The sequence below is a fragment of the Hylobates moloch genome, unplaced genomic scaffold (genome assembly GCF_009828535.3).
Source record: "Hylobates moloch isolate HMO894 unplaced genomic scaffold, HMol_V3 SCAFFOLD_8, whole genome shotgun sequence".
Taxonomy (NCBI): Eukaryota; Metazoa; Chordata; class Mammalia; order Primates; family Hylobatidae; genus Hylobates; species Hylobates moloch.
The window spans coordinates 62,264,467-62,276,314 of NW_026652283.1; the positions used below are offsets into that span (position 1 = coordinate 62,264,467).

Sequence of the window (11,848 nt, forward strand, 5' to 3'; positions counted from 1 at the left end):
TTGAGCCCAGGTGTTTGAGGTTGCAGTGAGCTATAATCATGCCACTGCACTCTAGTCTGGGTAACAGTGTGAGACTCTGTCTCAAAAAGAAATAAAAGAAAAAAAGATTTGCTCTGTAACAAAAGAATTTACTTAAAATATAGTACAATAAACACATTTTAAATAATTTAAAAGCTTAACATATTAGACAAAACTATCAAAAAGAATGTCTTAATAATTCCTTTTCTGCTTGGAAAAGGGATTATGTCACACAGGACTGATAAGTATTTAACAAATAGTGACCAAATTGGAATTTCATAAGCAAATTTAAATGCCCATTTTACCGGAAGGGACTAGATGTTGGTGTGGTGCTTCTACCAGCGATTGGAGGTGTGCCTGGTTTTATATCAATGCCACTTCCAAAGGCTTTTAGTTCCATTTCAGACATCTGAGGAAAAGCATAAAATAAACTTAACATTTCTTTAATTCCATAAGCTAAGTGCTGTGTTTACATGTCCTATATGTGAAGACGTAATCTAGGAAAGGGCAAAGAACCTTAGTACAAAACTCCTATAGTTAGGCTTCAAGTATTATGGAATTACCAGACCAAACAGACTTATAATTAAATAAGCCCAAGAGACACTATAAATCCAATTCTTCCAATAAATTTGTGAATTCTTTGTTATTAGGTAAAAACTAGATGGGGCCAAACACATTAAAAGTAAATAGACAAAATGTAAATATACTGGGGTTTGAGATTTTTGCAGGGTGGCAAAAACTGACACATTTTAGTTTTTTAGATAACACAGATGCATATATCTGAACACACTACGTTAAATTCTCAAATAACCTGTGCAAATGTCTCTTTACTTACTTTTCCCGTAGTTGCAATCATGCTATGCTGTGTTCCAGCAGGAATTAATCCTCTGAAAGGCTGGCTTACTTGTGCAGGACGACTCAGACTCTGAGCCTGTGCTTGGGGAGTGGTATGCTGTAATGGGGGCTGAAGAGTCTGAGGCAAAGCAATTAGAGGTTGCCCTGTAGATCCAAAATTAGGCAAGGAAAGCTGGGAGGCTGGTAAAGGTACTGTAACCTAGAAAATAAGTAAAGAGAAACTGAAGCAATTTGTTTCTGTTTACTACAGACATATCCATACAACTATACACAACTCTTCAAATACTTTTGAGTAAGATTTAAAATAGAACACATCGGCCAGGTGCAGTGGCTCATGCCTGTAATCCCAGCACTTTGGAAGGCCAAGGCGGGCGGATCACGAGGTCAAGAGGTCGAGACCATCCTGGCCAACATGGGGAAACCCCGTCTCTACTAAAAAAAAAAATATATGAAAATTAGCTGTATGTGGTGGCATGTGCCTGTAGTCTCAGCTACTTGGGAGGCTGAGGCATGAGAATCACTTGAACCCAGGAGGTAGAGGTTGCAGTGAGCCGAGATCGTGCCACTGCACTCCAGCCTGGTGACAGAGCGAGACTCTGTCATAAAAACAATAAAATAACATAAAATAAAATAAATAAATAAATAAATAGAACACATCCATCTGCTAATATATTTCACAAATTTCTTTTGCTTAGTGACTACAAGTTGAGTATCTCTAATCTGAAAATCTAAATCCAAAATGCTCCAAAACTTTCTGAGAGGCTGATATGACACCACAAGTAGAGAATTTGACACCAAGTCCAGGCACGGTGGCTCACGCCTATAATCCCAGCACTTTGGGAGGCCAAGGTGGGCAGATCACTTGAGGTCAGGGGTTTGAGACCAGCCTGGCCAACATGGGGAAACTCCGTCTCTACTAAAAAAAAAAAAATAATAATAATAATAATAATAAATAAAATACAAAAATTAGCCAGGCATGGTGGTGGGTGCCTGTAATCCCAGCTACTTGGGAGGCTGAGGCACGAGAATCACTTGAACCCAGGAGGTGGAGGTTGCAGTGAGCCAAGATCATGCCACTGCACTCCAGCCTGGGTGAGGGAGACTCTGTCTCAAAAAAAAAAAAAAAAATTCAACACCTGACCTCCTGTGACAGATCAGTCGAAGTGAGGTCAGAATTTTGTTTCAAGCATAAAGTTATTTAAAATGTTGCTTAAAATTACCTTCAGGTTATATGTATAAGGTATATATGAAACAAAGGAATTTCATGTTTAGACAGGCCCCACGCCCCAAGACACCTCATTATGTATACGCAAACATTAAAAAAAAAAAAAAATCTGAAATCCGAGACACTTCTGGTCCCAAGCATTTCGGTAAGAGACACTCAACCCTCAACTGTATCTCCATTCTTATATTAAAGGTACAACATAGTTTAGTTGATGCTACTTGTAGTGAAGAAAATAGAAACTGAAAGAATTAGGACTATCTTTGAATTTATCCACAGGACATGTCAAATAATCACAAAGTACATGGGGACACAATATAAGTAGTATTCACAAGTTTCCAAACAGATATTTTACATAATATTTTCAAGGCTGGTCAAAATGAGCTATGAAAAGAACAAGAATCTCTCAGTTTTCATATAAACACTATATTTAATCTGAATGTCAATAAGATATTCATGAATTATCACTCCCTAAAATAGCAAACAACAGTTATAAGAAAATGACTAACGACTTGTTCCCCCACCAGCCCTCCACCACTTTTAAAGAATAAGCTAATGAAATTATTAGAGGAGACAGTTTTAAATGCACCATATACTTTTCACTGAAAATTATTATTGCATTCATACACTTAAGGAAGTGTTTGTCATTTATACTCGATCACAGTCTGCCACACTGTTGTATGTATGCTAACCTGCCAGATGGTCTTTGGGAGCCTTCTTCCTAGCACTAATGGGTAAACCACCTGTATCACACTTAATGTAACTATATTCTGGACAATGGTTTTCAAAGTTTTACATTCATTGAATCCTTTGTTAAAATAGAATAAATAATTACACGCAAACCTAGTTTTTTTTTTTTCCTTAATTAAAAAAAAAAAAAAAAAAAAAAGGCAGCCCGGTATGGTGGCTCAAGCCTGTAATCCCAACACTTTGGAAGGCCGAGGCAGGCAGATCGCTTGAAACCAGGAGTTCAAGATCAGCCTGGGGCAACATGGCAAAACCCTGTCTCTACAAAAAATATGAAGAAAAATTAGCCAGGCATGATGGCATGAGCCTGTAGTCCCAGCTACACAGGAGGCTGAGGTGCGAGGATCGCTTGAGCCTGGGAGGTTGGGCTGCAATGAGCCATGATCACACCACTGCACTCTGGCCTGGGTGACAGAAAAAAAACAAAAAAAAACAAACAAAAAAAACAACCCCAAACCAACAAAAAACCTAGAAGATATAAAAAAACAGGAATGACTGAAGTAGGGGGTGATGGTGGTGAGAAGAGAGGTGTCATGAGCCTGAAACCCCTTCTACGTGGACCCAATGGACTTCTTCAGGACATCTCAGTGAACAGTTTAAAAACCATCCTCCATCTTGCATCTTGGTTCAATTTAAATTCCCAAACAATAACAAAAGCAATAAAAATAATAATAAAGAAAATTGAGGAAATTTACCATGCCATAGTTTACCTGCTGGAGAGCACTTGGTGACTGGGCAGTGTTATAAAAATTTGTCTGACCAGGCTGTTGTACTTGTCCAGAATAAAGATTTGAGGCCTGGGTAAGATTTGCTCTAGCCTAGAAAAAATTTTGTAAGAAAACATAAGTAAGATAAAAAAATTTCAAATTCAGAGCTGGAGATTATGACTTCAAAGCAATGTCTAGCAATTTTTAGTATTAGATAAATGAAAGGACTTTTTTTTTTCATTGCATCTTTTAACATGTTTTCTTTTAAAAATGTTTCTTAAAATGATCTGTGGCATAGGAATACAATGAGTGTGCATTGCTCTAGTCCCCTGACTTACCTGGAGAAGATGTGTGTCAATCAGCTGGGAACCTCCTAGTCCTGATGCCTGCCCCAGTTGATGTTCATACAATATAGGAATGGGCTGAGTATTTGATGTTTGCTGAAAGGCAAGACCGGATTGTGCCTTGGCAAGTTCTTGGTGTTGGACAGTTGGAAAGTTGTGAATAGCAGTACCAGAGAGGACCACAGATGGCTGGGATAAACTGCTTTGCATAAAAGCTGGCTGAGATCTACATAAGGATTAAAGAGAAAATATTGTTAGAAGTTAATTTCATCTGGAATCTGAAAATCTTAAGAACGCAAATCCCAAATGACCCAATACAGTCATGGGCTGCATGACATTTTAGTCAACAACAGACCACATATATACTGATGGTCCCATAAGATTATAAGGAAGCTGAAAAATTCCTATCACCTAGTGACATCATAGCTGTTCTAACATCATAGAACATATGACTCAAGTGTTTTTGCTGGTGCTAGTATTAAATATAAACAAACCTACTACACCGACAGTCATATAACAGTTCAGTACATACAGTTACATACAGTACATAATATCCGATACTAATAAAAAGAATTATGTTACTAGTTTATGTATTTACTACACATTTTCTTGTTATTTTAGAGTGTACTCTTTTAACTTAAAACTATAAAACAGCCTCAGGTAGATCCTTTAGCGGGTATTCCAGAAGAAGGCATTGTTATCATAGGACATGACAGTTCCGTATGTGTTACTGCCCTTGAAGACCTCCCAGTGGGACAGGATGTGGAGGTAGATGAAAGTATACTAATGATCCTAGCCCTGCGTAGGCCTAGCCTAATGTGTGTGTTTGCATCTTAGTTTTTAACAAAAAAGTTTAGAAAGTTAAAAAAAAAAATTAAAAAACAGAAAAACGTTACAAAAGAAAAGGCCAGTCATAATCCCAGCACTTTAGGAGGCTGAGGTGAAAGGGCTGCTTGAGGCCAGGAATTTGAGACCAGCCTGGGCAAGAGAACAAGACATCATCTCTACAAAAAAATAAAAAATTAGGTGGGCATAGTAGCAAGTGCCTGTAGTCCTAGCTACTTGGGAAGCTGAGGCTGGACAATGGCTTGAGCTCAGGAGTTTGAGGTAGTGAGCCATATGTGCCACTGCACTCCAGCCTGGGTGACACAGACCTTGTTTCAAAAAGCAAACAAAAAGAAATATTTCTGTGCAGACGTACAATGTGTTTTGTGTTGTAAGCTAAATGTTATTACAAGAGTCAAAAAATTATAGTAAGTTGAGGTTAATTTATTATTGAAGAAAAATTTGTGTTGTTTTTTTTTTTACAAATTTAGTGTACCTACAGTGTAGTACAGAGTCCACAGTAGTAATATCACTCGCCACTCACTCACTGACTCACCTACAGCAACTGCCAGTCCTGCAAGCTCCATTCATGGTAAATGCTCTATACATGGTAAGTACCATTTTTAATCTTGTATGCTATATTTTTATTGTAACTTTTCTGTTTAGATTGTTTAGATTTCTATGTTTAGACACAAATATTTACCACTGTGTTACAACTGCCTACAGTATTAAGTACAGTAAAATGCTGCACGGGTTTATAGCCTAACACAATAGGCTGTACCCTAGGCGTACAGCTGCAGGCTATACCACCTAGGTTCCAGTAAGTACACTCTATGATGTTTGAAAAAGGATGCATACTTCAGAATGTCTCCCCATCACTGATACTTGGCTGCACTCTAATTAGCTCAGAAATCAAGAAAAGAGGCAGAGAATACAGATTGTGTCTAAAGCAACTTGTTTCAAGATTTAAAGCCCTGTATACAAGGAAGCTTCACATGTAAAAGTTCTGTGAAAAGGCCTGTTCTCCCTGAGAAGTGGATTGCTCTTTCTTTCTGAACAGTGAGAATAATTCTTTTTGTGTTCACTACAAAGTTCAGAACAAAATCTCTTTTTCTCTTTGGCAACATTCTAATTTATAGCACCAATAGCCCCAACTTTTCTTATTTGTATTTCATTACTTCCCCACATATATTTTTAATATAAATGGCCTAGCCTCAAGATCTCTATGGAATAAAGCACAGTAGTAGCTCACGTCAGAGTTACCCACGAAGATCAAGCAAGCAAACAAACAAGAACATAAACCAAAACCAAACCAAGCCAAAACACACCACCCAAAACAAAACCATAATATTCCAGAATCTAACTCCAGACTTCCCTATCATCTCTGAGATGGATGCCTCCAGTCTACACTTTTAAGACACAGAGTTAAAGAATAAGCACCTAAATCAAAAGTAGTGGGTTAAACAACATTATGCTTTGTTGCTTTGTTAAAACTGACCTATGTGGCAGGAACAAAAGCCACTAAGAAAGAATGCTAGTCTAGGATCATAGCAGTCTTTACAATATCTACTTATAATTTATGTTTCAAACACGAGGTAAGAAAACATGAATATACTGCTATAAACTATCCTGTCCTTGTAGAAACCAATTCAGAGATTCCCTAATAAACACTATGCTGATTAGGTTAAGGAACAAGCAAGGAATGTTTAGGGATAAAATAACTGCTTTCAAAATCTAAACCTGTACTTTCCAATGTGGTAGCCAAGTGCCACAATTATATATGTGTCTTACATTTTATTTCTATTGACCACATCTGGTCTTAAAAAGTATATCTTCCAAGACAATTAGTGAAATAGGGATTACAAATATAGTACATTGCTACTCCACCTCCTATGGCCTGTGGAAGACATTACTAATTAATCACTGTACTCTTTTTCATAGTACTGAAAAGTGGTTGCAAACTTTTCAACAGTGTTTCAAGCAGCCAATACAATTTAAAAGGAGACTGGCTTGTGAGATTAAATCTAGCTGCTATTCCTGTGTCAGAAATTTTCAAGTTTTATTTTTAATATAAATTCCAAGATAATCCCAAATTCAATACAAGACTTCTTTAGCTTCTAGGTGGGGCTTCTAACGGGAGAAAATAACGAAACTAAATGAGAGTAAGATGAGGGAAGACCTACAACAGCTATATAAGTAATGATACAGGTGTCTTAAATTTTACTAAAGCATCTTTAATCAAAAGGTAAAAATAAAAGCCACATTTATGAGGTTTACTAATGACTCAGCTCTCTGTTAAGAAAGTTTCATTAGCTGAACCTGGCTTCTCTAGGAGTATCATTATGGTAATATAAAACATACTGTATTAACTGATGTCAAGTTTAATCTATAAAGTATAGAAATTCTATCTGAACCCACTTCTGAAAACAAATTCCTAAAAACAAATGCACAGCCTTCCTAAACTAAGTGTCCTGAATGTAACTTATTTTTCTTTATGATGATTTAAGGCCATCATCATGAGTATGGATGACAGCTATGCCATGATGCACTGCTCCTACTATCTGACTCTTAACTCTCACTCTTTTTCCCTCATTAAATTGGAAACCAGAGACACTGAGGGTCTGCCACTTTATGTATAACCTTAGGTTAAAACAAAACAAAACAAAAAAAACCTCACCCTCTTCAAGTCCTAACATCCACATGTTAAATAAGGGTGACTTAGGTGGTTGTGTGAAGACTAAATTTAGTTAATGTATGTGAAAGGCTGAATATCTATCATATATAAGGAAAGTTCAATAAAAATCAGTTTTCATTATTTCCCTAGTTGCAAAGATAACTTACAGTGCATCTGAGTGAATTTTTGGAAAAAATGCTTTCTTCACTACACAGCATATTTATCACCATTACTTCCATGCTTTGATATTTACCCCTCTCTGTTCTGTTACATTCCACCCTGCCCTGCACTCCCTAACATAATGTAGTTAACTGCCATGCCTCAGCTCGTACATAGAGGAGATTCAGATTTATAGTTGTTGGTAGCCAGATGGCACACAGACTTTTAGGTTCTTTAGCAGCTATTTTCTATAATTTCTAACAGTTTTGGGGTTGCTGTTGTTCACTACTTCAAGAGGTTTTGAAACCTGACATTCTTTAATAAGGTATGGTTGAAATTACCAGAGGCTGAGGTTCATGACACATAATCAACATGCTCAATTAGCCAAAGTAGTTTATAGCAGAGTCATCCTAGGTTTTTTGGGGAAGGAACACTATGGATTACGGCAAGGAAGATCAGCAGTTACAATGTTTTCAACATCATTACAAACATAACTTTTAAAGCATTTACCTATATGGTTGAAGTGAGGAGCTGAACAATTCCTGAGCCTGGGAAACAGCAGGGCCAGCCCCCAAACTCAGTTGGGCTTGATGCTGCCCTTGCAGTGGTGCATAAATAGGGATTGGAATCTGCTGAACTGAAGTTGGCTGCAATGCATTGAAAAAATATGTAAACATATAAATCAACATCATACAGATAAATCATTAACACTGGAATATAAAAATTTGAGACATGAAAAGAGTAAGATTAATACTATATATCAGCTCCGTTTTAAAACAAAACTGAATGTAAACATCTAAATTTCCCTTTCAACCCACTACTTATTCTACATTATTAATATTAAGCTTTGGTAAATTTGGGGAAAATTTTAAATTTTGCTTATAGAATATCAAGCTAATCATGGGTAGCTTGTAATTTCAGAGTCTATTATTTATGTTCCAAGATAACTATTATAACCACAGAAATGCGAAGGAACAAATACAGGATGGAAGAAGTCTTTGATATTACCTGAGAGAGACCTGGTTGGAAACCTTGTTGTTGAGCCAAGGATGGTGGAGCCAATCGTGCATGTTGGGTATTGAATAAATGACTTGTGTCCATATAGAAGGCTGGGATTTGAGCTGTAGACCATCAGGATAAACAAGCAGTAGTAAGTGTCCTAATTTCAGAATTTTCCAAACAGTAAATAAAAACCAAGTTTTGCAGCAGATTCCAAATTAAGTGCACCCTCTGAAAATACAGCCATGGAAAAACTAAAAACGTGACAAGAGGCAAATGTGAAAAGATGGAAAACTTCTAGTAGACAGGTACACACAAACATAACTAGTACTTGTGAAGGCATGAAAAAAATTTATATACCACCAATGGGGTATAGATACTCAGATTCTGTCAGTGGTAAAATTTCACATAGTCTACTAAAATTGAAAATGAATCTACCCATTGAACCAGTGATTCTACTCCAATTTTAAACCTACCTACTAGAATCTAGCAAAATATTTAGAGGATTGACATTTAATTTTAAGTTTGGTATAAATTTTAAACACATTTCTATGTATAATACATAATACTTTGTGACTTGCTTTTTTTTTTTTAACAGTCTCGCTTTGTCACCCAGGCTGAAGTGCAGTGGCACGATTGATCCCAGCTCACTGCAACCTCCACCTCCCGGGTTCAGGCGATTCTTGTGCCTCAGCCACCTGAGCAGCTGAGTGTGTGCCACCACACCCAGCCAATTTTTGTATTTTTAGTAGAGACGTGGTTGCACTATGTTGGCCAGGCAGGTCTTGAACTGCTGGCCTCAACTGATCTGCCCGCCTCAGCCTCTCAAAGTGCTGGGATTACAGGCGTGAGCCACGGTGCCTGGCTGACTCGCTGTTTTTATATAGTAGTATGTTCTGCAGAACTCCACATATTATGATGATGAGACAGGGTCTCACTCTGCCAGGCTGGATTGCAGTGGCATGATTATCACCTGGGTTCAAATGATTCTCTCACCTCAGCCTCCCAAGTAGCTGGAACTAAGGCATGTGCCACCACATCCAGCTAATGTTTTAAATTTTTTGTAGAGATGGGTCTCACCATGTTGCTCAGGTTGGTCTTGAACTCCTAGGGTCGAGCAATCCTTATGCCTTGGCCTCTCAAAGTGCTGGGATTATAGGTACGAGCCACCACATCCAGCCTACATATTATTTTTAACTTGTCACTATTAGAAATAATACTGCAATGAATACCCTCACTTAATCTCTAATAGGTTAAGTGTATCCATATGAGATTCCTAGTTATGAAACTGTTACTACAGTATGTATACTTATATTCTCCAAGACACTTTTAAAAAGAATTATGCCAATTTAGGCTGGGTGAGGTGGCTCATGCCTGTAATTCCAGCACTTTGGGAGGCTGAGGCAGGAGGATCACTTGAGCTCAGGAGTTCGAGGCCAGCCTGGGCAACATGGTAAAACCGCGTCTCTACCAAAAATGCAAAAATGCAAAAATGCAAAAAAAAAAAAAAAAAAATTAGCTGGGCGTGGTGGTGTGCTCCTGTGGTCCCAGCTACTTGGGAGGCTGAGGTGAGAGGATCACTTGAACCTGGGAGGTGGAGGTGGCAGTGAGCCAAGACCATGCCACTGCAATCCAGCCTGGGCAACAGAGCCAGATACCATCTCAAAAAAAAAAAAAAAAAAAAAGAATTATGCAAATTTAAATATTTGCAGCAATGTACTTTAAGAGCCTTATGCTTAGCTGAAAGGGTAAGAAGAGACAAAAATAAGCATTTTAGTAAGTCTTCATTTTCTAAATTCCTTATATTCAAGCCTAAAAACATTACCTGCTGCAGACTGAGACACATAAACTTGCGGACTCTGTTGTTGCTGGGCAATAAGGGAAGGCATACAGCTTAACTGTGAAAAATGACTTGCAGAAGGCAGGCTGCTTGTCTGTAACTGCTGAGGTTTCACTTTACAAATATTTGGAGGGTCCGATGTGGTTGTAGATTTTGTGCTCAAAGAAGAGGTAGTGTATGTACCAGCTCCTATATTTGGGGAAGCAAATAAAGGGGAAAACAGAACATATTTAAAAGTGTTGCTATTGTTCACAGTACCAACCAGAAACTGCAAAATTAATGTTTCTACCCATCACATACTTATATACTGCTTCAGGCCAAAAGCAGATGAGGTAGCTTATAAAAGAAAAGAGTGATTATCACCAAATGCAAATATGACAAGAAAATATGGAACAATAAACAACAGAAAATTAAAACAAGAAAGAAACAAAACACAAAATTCATAAAATGAGGCTGAGAGCCTATATAACTGCTATAGTTTAGCCAGAAACGATTTGTTTTTTAATCATCACAAAGAAGAATAGGATATATAATCAAGAGCTTCATTCACTTATGACCATAGATACAACGACACAAAAGAGAAAAGTGCTATACCTTAGAAATAATTATGAATATACATAGGCCTTGAAAGATGTCAACTGGTCCTAAAATGTCACATAAACTTAAGGCTGGATTTCTCTCTCCTGCAAAAACTGGCACATGTTGAGGCCAGGAGTATAAGACCAGCCTAGGAAACACTGTAAGATCCTGTCTCTACACAAAATTAAAAAATTAGTTGGGCATGGTGGTGCCTGTAGTTGCAGCTACTTGGGAGGCTGAGATGGAATGACTGCTTGAACCCAGGAGTTTGAGGCTGCAGTGAACAGTGATGACGTTGCCGCACTCCAGCCTGAGCGACAGAGCAAGACATCATCTCTTAAAAAACAACAAAAAACAAAACTCCAAAAAACAAACAAAACCAAAACAAAACCACCTGGTATACAGTAATACTTTAAAACAAATTAAATAAACTACTTAATAAGTAAATAGAATTATAAAACTTAGGTGTTAGGGTCAATTAGTTTTATTGATTAGTGAGCTATTATGACTGTATTACTGGCCCAAAATGTTGATGCTGGTATTTGATTAAAAAGTAATGTATAGTTGTCATTATCTTCAGATGACGTTCCATCTGAGAGTGGACCAAAATTCAAGTGCTTCTATCCTTCTAGTGAATCATCTACCAGTAGGATGAATAGGCAATAAGGGCCTTGTTAAAAAAATTACCCTAGTCAAGCAGAATGGAGGAAATCTAGACCTGGGGAAACGGGTTAGTTGGGTTCCAAAGAAAGAACTAGGAACCATTATTTCCAGATCTTCCTACCATACTCTCCTGTTTCCTTTACACCACTTTCACTAACCCCCCATCCCAAAGTAGACTGGGGCTCAAGCTAGTCTAGTAAACATAAGTGAAGATGC

At 37.6% G+C, this 11,848-nt stretch overlaps 1 protein-coding gene across 12 annotated transcripts in view; it reads right to left on the minus strand.

Annotated features, from left to right (window-relative positions):
* PRRC2C (proline rich coiled-coil 2C) overlaps positions 1-11,848 on the minus strand; it is a 109,592-nt gene that overhangs the window by 5,476 nt on the left and 92,268 nt on the right. For 8 of the 12 annotated variants that reach the window (XM_032160994.2, XM_032160997.2, XM_032160993.2 and 5 more), the window contains 7 exons: positions 10,376-10,579; positions 8,560-8,672; positions 8,062-8,198; positions 3,888-4,119; positions 3,538-3,660; positions 854-1,072; positions 324-427 (listed from right to left, as the gene is read on the minus strand). In XM_032160994.2, coding sequence (XP_032016885.1) covers positions 324-427; positions 854-1,072; positions 3,538-3,660; positions 3,888-4,119; positions 8,062-8,198; positions 8,560-8,672; positions 10,376-10,579 — 1,132 coding nt within the window. The remainder of the gene's footprint in view (positions 1-323; positions 428-853; positions 1,073-3,537; positions 3,661-3,887; positions 4,120-8,061; positions 8,199-8,559; positions 8,673-10,375; positions 10,580-11,848) is intronic. The other 4 variants (XM_032161003.2, XM_032160996.2, XM_032160998.2 and 1 more) reach the window with 1 other exon arrangement.